The sequence below is a fragment of the Macaca fascicularis genome, chromosome 7, assembly GCF_037993035.2.
Source record: "Macaca fascicularis isolate 582-1 chromosome 7, T2T-MFA8v1.1".
Lineage (NCBI taxonomy): Eukaryota > Metazoa > Chordata > Mammalia > Primates > Cercopithecidae > Macaca > Macaca fascicularis.
This window is the reverse complement of record NC_088381.1, coordinates 104,294,192-104,308,773: the sequence shown is the minus strand read 5'-3', so window position 1 is coordinate 104,308,773 and position 14,582 is coordinate 104,294,192. Positions and strand designations below refer to the sequence as shown.

At 37.7% G+C, this 14,582-nt stretch overlaps 1 protein-coding gene and 1 non-coding gene across 41 annotated transcripts in view; one reads left to right on the top strand and one right to left on the bottom strand.

Moving 5' to 3' along the window:
• Nucleotides 1-4,016, top strand: part of LOC102117647 (surfactant-associated protein 3) — a 40,378-nt gene extending 36,362 nt beyond the window's left edge. For 13 of the 40 annotated variants that reach the window (XR_010588414.2, XR_010588410.2, XR_012415719.1 and 10 more), the window contains 3 exons: nt 100-255; nt 1,563-1,687; nt 1,974-2,641. Coding sequence is in view for 3 of the 40 variants with exons in the window: in XM_065548732.2 (XP_065404804.1) it covers nt 105-255; nt 1,974-1,986 (164 nt within the window). In the remaining 37 variants the exon portion in view is untranslated. Of the gene's footprint in view, nt 1-99; nt 256-1,562; nt 1,688-1,973 lie in introns of all 40 variants that reach the window. The other 27 variants (XR_012415713.1, XR_012415710.1, XR_012415728.1 and 24 more) reach the window with 7 other exon arrangements.
• LOC102116684 (uncharacterized) overlaps nt 133-14,582 on the bottom strand; it is a 151,768-nt gene continuing 137,318 nt past the window's right edge. The window contains exon 5 of the transcript XR_006699505.3: nt 133-1,816. This is a non-coding gene — a transcript (uncharacterized protein). The remainder of the gene's footprint in view (nt 1,817-14,582) is intronic.

Genomic DNA, 14,582 nt, shown 5'->3' with positions numbered 1-14,582 from the left:
TGCCATAACTTACTCCTAAAGAGACCTGAGGACACACGTGCACAAACATATTGGGTATATCATCACTGGCATCAAAACTGATTTTCCCTGTCTACCCAGAACAGGCCCAAGGGAGAGGGAAAAGTGGATACCCACCTGTGTCGCCATTTGTGTGCCAAGTCCAGGAACAGTCCATGCAGCCCTGCGGCATCCCACGACGCTGTCACAAAGAAGTTCACCCGAGGCTGAGGTGTTGTCATCAGAATGTTCGTTAAAGTAGGAACGCTGACCTTGTTCTTGGGCAGATACTCTTCCTGTGGAGTATCCAGCCTGTTTGCCTAGTTTCCTTGTTCTTCCGGGGTCTGATCTCTATCTGTTTTACTGTATTGCAGCTACCAAAGTGGTATAAGTAAAATTGAAAGAATTCTAAACAGCTTTTTCCCCCATGTTAGCTGCCTCACGTTAATGTGGTCTTATGGTCTGCAAATAAGTGTTTTGATGATTTGGCGACTGCAGTTATCCATACTAGCTCTCCTATCACTGACTACTGACAGCTAATTATTATCGAATACCCACCCACCCAGGGTGAGTTATAAGTTATACCAGGTGTTTTGCTTAACAATACTAATGCAATGAACTTTACTGTTTACTCTCTCATCTTAAAGTAATCAGCTGGTAAAATAAGATGGATTGCATAGGTACTTGAATTTTTTTTTGTTTGTGAGGCTTTTCCCCTATTCATATTAAATTTAAACTGTTTTTCAAATTTATTTTGCTATTCATATTTCCTGTGCATGAATCATATAATCATGTCCTTTGCCCATTTATCCATTGGGAATATTATTAGTGTTCACATGTATGTTTGAATAACTTTTCATATACTTGGTGCTGATAATTCTATTTTTCATGTATGTTGATTTTTTTTGGTTTTTGTTGTTAGTTATTTCTATTACTTAGAAGTTAAAAACTTATGTAATTATATTTGACCATTTTATTTCATTTCTAATTTCTCCATTTGCTCCAACTGTAAGAAAATTATCACTTTAAATTGAGACTAAAAGCCCTATATATTCTTTTAGGTCTCTATTTCCCACCATCCCTGATATTTTACTCTGACATTCTCTAGGCCTTACAGCCCAGGCCCCATAATTATTCAACACATTATTTTCACAAAGGTTAGATGCTTGTGTTATGACTTCAACTGAGCAGTCACCTTAGAGTCTACTACCTACCCATTTATCCTGTCTTTACAACTATTTGTCATGTCTTCTGTTGTCCAAGGGGCTTACAACATTCACACCCAACTTCAATCATTCACCTACTCATTTACTTATTCACTCACTCACACTTTCATTTATTCATTCATTTACTGTATTTGGCACACAAACTCTAGGATGACCACCAGGGATCCTTGCTTCCTGGTGTGTTCACTCTTGTGTGCAGGCAGGACCTGGGACTTGCTTCTAACCAACAGAATATGGCAAAAGTGGTGGGATGTTCTTCCTGTGATCATGTTACATAATATAAGATGCTGTCTTGCTAGTAGACTCACTCTAGACGCTCTCCTTTTTGGCTTGATGAAGTAAGCAGTCATGTTAAGGAAGCTCTAATGGTGAGGAACCTTGGGCAAACTCCAGCCAGCAGTCAGAAAGAAGTCTGGATCCTTGGTCTTAGAGCAGCATGGAAATGAATTCTGCCAATAACCTGGGTGAGCTTAAAAAGGGGTTTCTTCCTCAGTCAAGTCTCCAGATGAGAACACTGTCCAGGTGTCACCTTGATTACAGTCTTGTGAGACTCTAAGCAGATGGCCCATCTAAGCCATGCCCTTACCTAGAAACTGTAAGATAATAAGCAGTTGTTGTTTTGAGCCACAAAGTATGCAGTAATTTGTTATGCAGAAATAGAAAACAAATACACAGTGCTGTGCTAATGATCATACGCATGATCTCTTATAACAGTCTTAAGCCTGATACTAATATTATCTTCATTTACAGATGGAGAAACTGAGGCCCAGAAATTGATCTCCAGAATGCTTTGCTCTTAGCCACTATACTATTATGGCATATTTTATCTTTATGTATTGCATTATTTCATGGATTCAAGTTTATCAATGTCCTTTGACAAGTTTAAAAATCTGTCTGCTCACATGCACACGTATGTTCATTGCGGCACTATTCACAATAGCAAAGACTTGGAATCAACCCAAATGTCCATCAGTGACAGACTGGATTAAGAAAATGTGGCACATATACACCATGGAATACTATGCAGCCATCAAAAAGGATGAGTTTGTGTCCTTTGTAGACATGGATGCAGCTGGAAACCATCATTCTCAGCAAACTATCACAAGAACAGAAAACCAAACACCGCATGTTCTCACTCATAGGTGGGAATGGAACAATGAGATCACTTGGACTCGGGAAGGGGAACATCACACACTGGGGCCTATTATGGGGAGGGGGGAGGGAGGAGGGATTGCATTGGCAGTTATACCTGATGTAAAGGACAAGTTGATGGGTGCTGACGAGTTGATGGGTGCTGACGAGTTGATGGGTGCAGCACACCAACATGGCACGAGTATACATATGTAACAAACCTGCACGTTATGCACATGTACCCTAGAACTTAAAGTATAATAATAATAAAAAAATAAAAATAAAAATCTGTCTGCTAAAGCCTATCAAATGCATTAAGGAAAAATCCCACTTGGCACATCTCCCAAACAAGGTAGATGTTTTTATAGGTTCAACTCTATAAAGACATTTCATGTAACTGTTTTGTGCTGTACTTATACCATACATCTTGTAGAAATAATATTAGATTCATGAATAGGAAATATTTTTATTAAAAGTGATGGGCTGGCTGGGAGTGGTGGCTCATGCCTGCAATCCCAGCACTATGGGAGGCCGAGGAGGGCGGATCACGAAGTCAGGAGTTCGAGACCAGCCTGACCAACATGGTGAAACCCTGTCTCTACTAAAAATACAAAAGATTAGCTGGATGTGGTGGTGCAGACCTGTAATCCCAGCTACTCAGGAGGCTGAGGCGGGAGAATTGCTCAAACCTGGGAGACAGAGGTTGCAGTGAGCCGAGATGTTGCCACTGCTACACTCCAGCCTGGATGACAGAGACAGGCTCCATTTCAAAAAAAAAAAAAAAAAAAAAAAGCGACGGATTATGAACTATTTAGAAGAAAGAATAATCATGACAGACATGAGTCCTAAATGCTTTGAATTTATCTGGAATTAGAACGTTCAGAAAAACATTAGTTAAAATGTGCTGCCGCTTGGATTCTGTCTTTAACTTTGCTGTAAGACTAAAACATTTAATCTGTGTCTTACTGTTAACATTTCTGATCAGGTATAGGGAAAAACATAATATAGAGAGATTTAGAAACACTTTTTTTTTTTTTTAACTGCTAAAGTCCTATTTGGTTCATTGTTCTGAGGAGTTAAGGTGGAATTGTGATCCCGGTACCATGTCTTCTAATAAAAGACATTTTTGCTCTGCATTTATCAGATGTTAATTATTCATACTGCATGACTGAGGATTTTGGAGGCAGAGAGAGATTAATCTGCAATATTTGGAACTCCAGTGGAGGTCTACATCAACACAGAATTTATACAGCAGCTGGTGCTAGTCAGAGCTAATGATAGAATTTCAGTTTAATAAAAAGACCCCCAACTGAGCATACCATCTTGAAAAAAGTATACTTATCAAACAGCTTTCAATCAGTTCAAGAGAGAAACCTTAATTGGGAAGAGGAAGAATTGCAGAGTAGTTTGTAATCATGCCAATTCCAGATCAATAACTGCATGTCTGTTCTTTGGTAGACATAGCTTTTGCTTTATATTAAGTAATCACTTATATATTCTCTCTATTTGGATAAGGAAACCTTTCCTTTATTTGACAATGTATAATGATATACTCTTTTAATTCACCTCTGTGTCTTTGTAATAAACATGTGAAAAATTTAGACATGTGATGGTAAAGGTCAATATAATTATTTGTTTTTAAAATAAATTTTGTATCTAACAGGAAAACGGTGCTTATGAAATTTTTATATTTTCAAAAATTGTTTTGTTGAAATAAAATGTTATGAGTAAAGTTAAATGATGGTGGTTTAACTATAAGAAGAGTATACTGAACACTGATAATCTGATTTGTATGAAATTACTTCGGGGAAGGCTGTGTAATCTAATAAGAAACAAAAAGAAGACAGTTTACTTTTTGCAGGAAGGATTTGGAACACTAAAGAAGAATATGATTCAGTCATTAAGTCTTAGTTTTCTTTTGTTAAAAGGAGATAGTCATTCAAACTGGTGGCTTTCAACCTGTTTATAGGCTACTAGTCTCAGTGGTGCCTTACAGGGCAGTATGGGGCAGGCAGGGCAGGTGCAGAGGGCAGTGAGGGGAGGTATGGCCCAATAGGGAGGTCGAGGCAAAGCCTGCAGGTGAGGGCTCTGCAGTTCCCTTTCTCATGTCAACCAGGGCATATCTTTTCTTTCTGCCTGCCTGCCTTTTTCCCCCTTCCTTCCTTCCCTCCCTCCAAACTGTATCTATTTACATAGACATACATTTTTGAATGGAAATATTGGGCTTCTATATAAAATTTCTTTTTGCAAAATAGGGTTTCCCTGCTAAAATACAGTTTGAAAAATCACTGGACTAGACAATTCTAAGTTTTTTTTCCTTCTATGTTTCAATTACTGTTAGGATTTCAAGATCCAGGAACAACATAGCAAGGGAGATTGAAAATCTTTTAGGACACACAACAAACACCTATCTTGCATAAATGGTAGTTCAGCTAAGAGGCAAAGCTATGGGTGAAATGGCATCTTACAATGCTTTCAGATATACGGGACTGTCTAAGTCCATTTGTGTTGCTTTAAAGGATAACTAAGGCTGGGTAATGTATGAAGAAAAGAGGTTTATTTGATTCATGGTTCTGCAGGCTGTACAAGATGCATGACACCAGCATCTGTATCTGGTGAGCATGGCAGAAGAAGAAAAGGAGCCAGCACATACAGACCACATGTCAAGAGAGAAGAAACAAGAGAGACGGGAAGGTGCCAGGCTCTTTTTAACAACTAGCTCTCAGGGCAACTCCCATGGGATCTAAGAGTGGGAACTCGCTGTTTACTGTGAGGATGGTACCAAGCCATTCATGAGGGATTCAATTCCATGATCCAAACACCTCACACCAGGCCCCACCTCCAACACTGGAAATCAACTTTCAAAATGAGATTTGGTGGGACTAAACAAATCTTAATAGAAACTATGATTAATAGGTTAAGTTTTGTGGGGTTTTTTTTTTGAGTAATTATGTAGAGCAGGGCCATGTTCACTTAGGCACTTAATCTACTCAGTGATGTTTGGGCAAAGGAAGACTATGACCTAATTTTAAAAATAAAAGCCTTTTGCATTTAGAGAATAATATGCTGTTAGAGCTGGTAGGATATTTGAAATCATTTTTCTCATTTTATGTATTTATTTATTCATTAAATTGATAAATTTTTATTGAGTTTGAATATGTGCCAGCCATCATGTTAGGTGTTAGGGATACAGTATATTGTCCCTATCTGTATAGAGATTACGCTTTAGTGGAGGAGATAGGCAATTAAACAATCATACACACAAGCATATAATTACAAATTTGTATAAGTTCTATTAAACAAAAGAAAAGGGTTCCCTGAGATCCTGTGTTGGAGTATACATGAGAACGCTGGGCTGTAGAGAGCAAAAGTGACTTGCCTCAAGTCACTGAGTGTGTGCTGTAGGGCTGGCACTAGACTTGGTCACATGTTCTCTCTGTCTCATTAGCTTAGCTGTGAAGTTTAGGTCCATAGTAAGGGTTAGATAGAAATCAGAAAGCCATGAACTCCCCTCTGGCTTGTGCACTACTTTGGAACCTTGGGAAGCCTGTGAGACACCTTGGAAGATGCCCAATGATCTGCACTAAGAATGGAAACTTCGAACTTTTGAAAATGGTTTTCTTCATTGGTTAAGGTCCCCGTGCTTACGATGTGGTTGACTAGAGGCTGAAAATTGCCTGCAGGGATAGCAATGTCCATGATTAAAGAAGAGCAATTCCTTAGTAGCTACAGCAAGACTATTATTTATTTAAAACTTTCAGGCTGCAACCAGGTTCAACAGCTTTCTCAAATCCATGTTGCTGTGAAACAAGTGGCTTGTTCCTTTTACAAACTTTTGCCCAGATAAGTTTGCCAGACCTATCAACTGGAAGAAAACCTAAGTTAAACCATCATTATTAAAATTATTAGCTAAGAACCACTATGATGAAGCCATTCTCCTATTTGAAGACAGCCAACTGGCATAGCTTTCAGCCCATGTGGCTAATGAGGAGTGTGAGGTTATTTTCTCTGACAAGAATCTGAAGAGTAGAGACAGAGTGAGTCTGGTTGATTGCAGAGCCATAAACTTTGGAGATCCAAAAAATACACAGCCAAACTGGTATCCTTTCATGAGCATTGAGAAGCTTTGCCTGCCTACATGGATGCCATCTACCTCTGGGAGGCACCTGCCATCAGATAGTTAAGAACAATTTAAGTCCTTCCTAGTGTTTGCTGGGATAAGCGATTGACCTTCCTCAGTCTAAAGCCTAAATCATAGTCAAGTGAGCACTGCATTAATGAATAGATGGGATTATAGCACACATGCTGGGGCCTTTTTTGTGCAAACTATCTTTTTTCTTTTTCCTTTTGGCAAACCTCCTCCCTCCCCGTCTCCTTTCCTGCTGCCCCACCCCTGCCACAATCCATGCTACAAAACTAGCATGTATCTTCAAGTATTTTAAAAATCTATGCTCACATAATCCCATCTAAGCATATATATGTACAAAAAAATCTATATACATTCCCACACATAGAATTTTGGGGCCATTTTTTTGGAAAGCAGGGTTATATCATACACTCTTTTCCCAGATTTTTCATTTTCACAAGGAAATATAGTTCTACTTCATTTATTGTATGGATGTATTATGATTTACTTTGCTTCTAGTTTTCTACTACATTGAATAATGCTCAGATTAACTCTCTTGCACATGTGTCCCTGTGTACTGGAACTTTCATTTTTATAAGATAGATTTTCTTAAGTGTAAATTCTGAGTCAAAGAGATGTGGATATTTAATTTTAATAAACATTGCCCATAGCGAGGGATAGTGGCACATGCCTGTAATCCCAGCTACTCCAGAGGCTGAGGAGGGAGGATCACTTGAGCCCAGGAGGTCAAGGCTGTAGTAAGCAATGATTGTACCACTGTACTCCAGCCCAGGCAATAGAGTGAGACCCTAATGTCTAAACAAATTAACAATAATAACAAAATAAATGTTGCCCAATTGTTTTCCAAAAAGGATTGTAACAATTCTTATTTCCACCAGCAATGAGAACACCATTTTCCTCCAGCAGCCATACCAAAATGGATATTATCAAACTTATATTTTTACCAGACTGATGAGTTTAAACTTCATTGTTACTTTATTTTCCATCTTCCTAATTACTAGCAAGTTTAGACACCTTTTCCCAAGTTCGCAGGCCACCTGGCTTTACTCTATTGTGAGTTGTTTTCTTTTTATTTTGGGTTGTATGTTGGAAGAGCTCATATATTAATATTGTATTTTCCATCTGTGTTAAAATATATTTTTAATTTATCACTTGTCTGATTTTTATTACTATGTGAAACAGACATATTTTAACATATCTAAATCTGTGAGGGGTGTCCAATCTTTTGACTTCCCTGGGCCACATTGGAAGAAGAATTGTCATGGGCCACACAGAAAATACACTAATGCTAATGATAGCTGATGAGCTTAACACACACACACACACACACACACACACACACACACACACACTCTCATAATGTTGTAGGAAAGTTTATGAATTTGTGTTGTGCCAAATTCAAAGCTGTCCTGAGCTGCATGTGGCCCACAGGGTGCAGGTGGGACAAGCCTGCTTCTTTTACTTTTTTTTTTTTTTTTTAACAACTTCTAGGTTTACTGTTTTACTTATGGAGACTTGCCCATATATGTACATTCTCGAAAAACTTCTCTTATTTTTAGGTCTAAGTTTTTAATCCATCTGAAATTATTTTTGTATATGAGTTCAACTTTAGTTTTCTATACTATTTTAAAACAATCACCTTTCCTACTGAATTTAACTATCATTTTCATCATGTATTAAATCTTCATATATATTAGGATCTATTTCTGGGTTCTATGTCCTGTTCCACTGATTTGTTTATTCCTCTGCAAGTACCTGATTTGTTTTTAGAGCCTTTATAATATCTTCTGATATTTGGTAAAGCATGTCCTTCCTAATTATTCTTCTTTTTCTTTTATTTAAAATGATATTTTCAGGCATTTGTTCATTTAAGTAAACGTTAGGGTCAATGAATGTGAGCAGAAGTTATGTGTGTTTCTCCTGGTCAGAAGCTTTAGCAGCAGTATGTGATTTGCTTCCCTCTCTTTTCTTATCTTAGTGATGACAGAAGTACTTGTTGGGATAAAACTTTCAGCTTGGGTTTTTGAGTGACAAAGATGAGCAGAGCCACCCTGATTACCTATGTTGGACACACAGAACGAACAAGAAATAAACTTTAGTTGTGTTAAGTCACAGAGATTCTGAGTGATTTGTTACTGCAGTATCACCTAGCTCATTCTGAGATGAGAATGCTGTGAGACTTATGTAAGATGACATACATAAAAACATATCCAAAGTCACAAATCAACTTACATATCAATAAATACCGGCCAATATAATTAAAATTATGAGCAAATAACAACAATAATAAAGCTACCCTTGTGTCTGGAGACAGGACAGGACTTTCCTGCCGTGTGGTTTAATTTCAGGTGGTTAAGAAGATACATGTACCAAAAGAAGTATCTGCCCTGCCTGCTCAACATTGCTCTATACTGTAGTTAAGAGTTTAATTCCTGCTAAATGCGAGCCACTTCACCTTGCTAAAATGAAAGTCCATGAATATAAGGAAGGAAACTTAAAACATATTTGAAGATAATGATTTATATTAGGAATTGCAAACTAGTAGCCTGTGGGCCAAATCTGGACCATACATGTTTTATTTTGACGGCAGTATTTTAAAAATCGGAGAAGCGCGCGCACACACACACACACACATTCACACTCACACACACACTCTCTCACACACACACTTACTTCTGGCTTCTCTTGAAAAAACTCTAAGATCTTACAACCCTAAAATCACATTTCTGCATGACCAAAATCTCTGGAGCCAAGTAACTGCATTGTCTAGTTCACCAGAGTTTCCCTACCCCGCACCCTGTACCCCTTGCTTTTTTTTTTTTTTTTTTTTTTTTGAGATGGAATCTTGCTCTTCCACCAGGCTAGAGTGCAGTGGCATGATCTCAGGTCACTGCAACCTCCACCCGCCAGGTTCAAGCGATCCTCCTGCTTCAGCCTTCTGAGTAGCTGGGACTACAGGCACGAGTCACCAGCCTGGCTAATTTTTTGTATTTTTAGTATAGATGGGGTTTCACCATGTTGGCCAGTATGGTCTCGATCTCTCGACCTCGTGATCCACCCGCCTTGGCCTCCCAAAGTGTTGGGATTATAGGTGTGAGCCACCACACCCGGCCCTACCCTTTACTGTCTTACACCCACGTAGTTCACCTCACCTGTTTGCATTTCCTATTGGTTCAGAGTTGCATAGGAATAGGTGACCCCTGGGGATGAGTTTGAGTCCTTTGTAGGGACTTGGATGCAGCTGGAATCCATCATTCTTAGCAAACTATCACAAGAACAGAAAACCAAACACCGCATGTTCTCACTCATAGGTGGGAACTGAACAATGAGATCACTCGGACTCAGGAAGGGGAACATCACACACCGGGGCCTATCATGGGGAGGGGGGAGGGGGGAGGGATTGCATTGGGAGTTATACGTGATGTAAATAACGAGTTGATGGGTGCAGCACAGCAACATGGCACAAGTATACATATGTAACAAACCTGCACGTTATGCACATGTACCCTACAACTTAAAGTATAATAATAATAAATAAATTAAAAAAAAAAGCCTGACAAGGATAATAAACACCCCTAATTACCAAGAAAAAAAAAATTTGATTACAGTGCTCCCCCCTTATCTATGGGGAATAGGTTCTAAAACCTCCAGCGGATGCTTGAAACCACAGATAGCACTAAGCCCTACATATACTATGCTTTTTCTGTCTGATAACCCAGTTGACTAAGTGACTAACAGGCAGGTAGCTTATACAATGTGGATAGCGTGTAAAAGGGATGATTCATGTCCCAAGCAGGAAAATACAAGATTTCATCATATCACCCAGAATGGCTCACAACTTAAAACTTATAAATTATTTATTTCTGGAATTTTCCATTTAATATTTTTGGACCATGGTTGATTATGGGTAACTGAAACTGCAAAAAGCTAAGCCCAGAATAAGGGAGGACTATTGCGTTTCTTCAGCAGTTGGGTATAGTGAGCTCTAGGTATAAAGAAGACAAAATGCTACAATGGAGGGAAAAGTAGGGTACTGATAACTAAGCCATTTGGTATTGTTTTGATAGAACCAGTCAGTGGAGGAAGAGACATTTCTCTTCCTGCAGAAAAGAATAAAAATAGGTCTTTGATACCTCAGCAGCAATTTTCATCATCAAATCAATTACAGACCACACAGGCTAATTAATTCTCTTGGCCCCCTCATAGGGTGAGAATCCCAGAAATACCATTAGTCAGAAATGAACTTAGGAAAACAGTTGCAAAATATCTTGTTGCCTAGGAAGAATCTTAATACAACAAGCTACTGAATTGCTTTTTAAAGTTGCACACTGACCCTCCCTCATTTTGTTCATTTAGGAAGAAGGATAACAAAAAAGGGATTGGACCGAAAGGTCTAGAATCTAGATTGTTCAATGTATAATTTCTTATGCAATTGCTTGAGCATTATCTAAAACCTTTCACATTCATATCCCTTGAAATCCCGCTTATGTTAATCACATTCATCATCTGGCTCCATTTTCATTAAAAGAAAAAACATCTTCATGCCACTCCCACCTTAGGGTCTGCTAACTGACCCAGTTTTCAAAGGCAGAGTTTCCCAGTACAAATATGCCTCTTGTTTTATGTTCAACCAATGAAACAAAAACAGCCTTTACAGTTTGATGTAATCTTCCTGCAGATTTCCATGGTACCTATCACAATTTTATTAATATCCTAAATTAATGTAACGCATTGGAAACCGAAGGTGAGTGTCAGATAGTGTGCCAAGGTAATGACTGTGTCTTCTGAATTATCTGGCACTGACAGTGGGTTTGAGAGTGGGGCATCCTAGGATCTTCAATGAGATACGTCTTTCTGTTTCATATTTTAAAGGTCATGAGGAGTTGGCTGAGAAAGAAAGGGACATGAAGTATCTGGTTTTAAAGCACCCAAAACTCAGATTTATCTCATCAATAAAATATCACTTCAGCTCTGTTTCTTTGTTGGACTGGAAAGAGGCAGACATTTAAAAAGGCCTGGAGTAAACTTATAGACTGAAAAGAGACCTCAGATCAGAAATGAGAACTTTTCCAATGACATTTTTCAAACACAGACGTTTTTTTAAAAATCCCCTTAGAAAATTGCATTATTACTGGTAAATTATTAAAATAACTTTTTCTTTTTCAAACAAAATACAGATTGTTTTATAGATCTGTCATATAACTTCAAATGGAATAAATAGGATAGATAAGTGAACATTTTATTTTCATTCTAGTTATAGTGGAGGCATTTTTTTTTATTCTGGGTTAGCAGTTTCCTTTAAAAATACTCTGGAAACCCTTTATAAATGTAAGGAATGTGTATAGTATGTAAATTCAAAGTGTGCTGTCCTCATTTACCCAGTGGAATTCAAAATAAGCCTCAACTTGTGAACATATTAAAGCAGATTGAAATGGATATTAGCAGGATTTGTAAGGAGAAGCACTCCAGTCAGTCAAACATGCTATGCACGAGAACTTTGATAACGTTGTTTTACTGATAATTACCTGCCGGCTGTCACCTCAAAGTGGGATTTCATGCAGGTTCCAGTATTTAAATATTACGTTCACAGCCAAGCTTGCAAAGACACTTACACCAATCTGGCCATGTCCATTTTATTTCACAATTATCTCTGTCTTTCTTCATGAAAAGCAATGCACTTAACTCCCTTTTAATTGTGTTTGAACTGTGTAGGCAAGAGATCTTCAATATCATGCTCTCTCTTCCCTGCTCCAGAGCAGGTTCTGCACTCTCTCCCTCTCAGATGTCAGCAGACATCAGAATTACTGGAAAGCAGCGCTTTCTAACTTGCATGAATATTCATCTGACCTCAGAAACTAGTCGCTGGGCAAAGTAAACACCCGACACATTAACTAAAGGTGGTTTACGGAAGGACCAACTTATGTAGTCCTCCTGGGCTGCTAATGCCTGCTGGTCTTCCAGCCCTACAGAGAACTTCCTTTTCTCTGCCACCATCACCGTGCACCGCCCCAACAACACTTTTTTTTTTTTTTCTCATACTGAACTCCTAATTAAATTTAACAGTTTCAAGAGTTTAAACTGTATACCTTTTTAATTGTGTCCTACTTTGTATTGGCTGATGCACAAGTCTGAAAATGGATATTACAGCTTTTTATGATATAATATCATCCTAATTGGTGCTTCATAGGCCGTGACTGAATTCTTTTCAATTAAGCTCTAACATACAGTAACTGTTTCTCTCTGCAAATGCTGGAAAGCCATTCACAAGAGAGGACTGGTACTGCACAATTCCAAAGCACCTTAATGTGTCAAAAATGTTTTGTGAAAAAAGCTACACTGTAAATGCAATCACCTACATTGGTGTTCCCATTGTTAACTGGGAGTGAAAGTATTGCTAATTGTCCTGCGTTTTAGCTGGGTTTTTAAAGCATTATGTAGTAAGTACACCGGAGGGTCAATTTGTGAAGTGAAATACTTAGCATGCAAAGCGTAATACAAGATGCTGTGTAATACTTGACCTCTCAGCATAATAAATGTAGCAGTGAAACGCTGTGCATTCAGTATTCACTGAATAGAGCCTTCGCAGTGGAACAAAACCAGAAAATGTTCTCTTCATTCCTTTTTTTTTTCACTAAGCGAAAATTATTCTTTATAATGGCCATTGCAGCAATTAGCTGGCATTTGGTAGAATAAATGTGCAGAAATAGCAATTTCTTATTTTAAATGAGATTTTGTATGGAGCCTGCAAATTACTTGAGGTATATGAATAATTGTGCCTTAGCTTTATGCTACAGAATAGGGTGTGGGTGGGTATAAAGATTTCCTATTTGCAGTTAAATGTTTAGACATTTTATTATTTTAATTTCACTCACAGTCTGCCTGGATTGACCTGCTTTTCCATTGATCATTTCATGTGTGCCTGGAAGCAAGTGTGCAGATGGCGGGAGACTCCCAATTAGTGCACCATGTTTTTTATGAATGTGACATGTAAGTGCAATCAGGTCTCCTTTGGAGGCAACAGCAGTGTTTAGAGTTTGGGATCCTAAATCAATACAATTTAATAATCTGCATGGAGTGAATACTTATCAATATTCTCTGTGGTCAATTGGAAACTTCATTAAATTTTTATCAAAAGTTTTTCGCCTTATTGAAATGCAGTCTTCCAGGCATTCATGATCCATCTAATTAGCCTTAAGTAGGGTATTTTTTTCTCTCTCAAAGTGATTCAGTTAATTATGTCCATATATTCATAATTACAAGGTAGATGAGTTGGGTAAAACTGAAATTATGAAATCTGCAGAGAGATTCTATGAGGCTTAGAATGTGGAATAAAAAAAAGGGGTGAGTAAAAAATTTAGAGCAAAGAAATACTTTTTAAAAAATCCCCCTCAGCCCACCCTACTCTAATAGCCTTCTTACAAGGTTTTGTGTATTTAATTTTTCATTTATCATTTATAATCCAACAACTTCTGAAAATTGATTTTAGATAAGCACATAGTAAATAAGAATTTAAAAGGCAAACCTACAAATACCAGGAACATTTGACTACCGCCTTGAAAGTTATTTTTAATTTAAAATAATTTAAAGATGAACTATTCAAACAGTTTTTTAAAAGTCCCTTTTGCCCACTGGCTACCACTAGTCCCTAGTTCTACCAGTCCGCAGTTCTCCTACAAGATGTAATCACTTCAGTCAGTTTCTTGTGTTTTTTGTTTCTACATATTCAAATTCTTTCTTCTTATTCCAGTCCCTCACACATTCTACTTACATATTCTAATTTCACATATTCTGCATCATATCTTAAATTTCAAGAATTTAAAAAAATTCCCTAGGCAACTTTTCTAGCCCAAGAATTATTTTTATCTCTAAACTTACATTTTTAGTTTTTTTTCACAAAATTAATTTGTCTATCTTAATTTTCATTTTACTTAAAAGCTAAGCATATACAACTTTTTACTCAGACTACTTTTCTTTCTACAATTGAGTGGTGCCAAAAATTCCTCTGCCAAATGCTATAATGAAGTCACCGATTATCAAATGATGAAACTCATCTGTTAAATCCAACCTGTGTTTCTACAAAA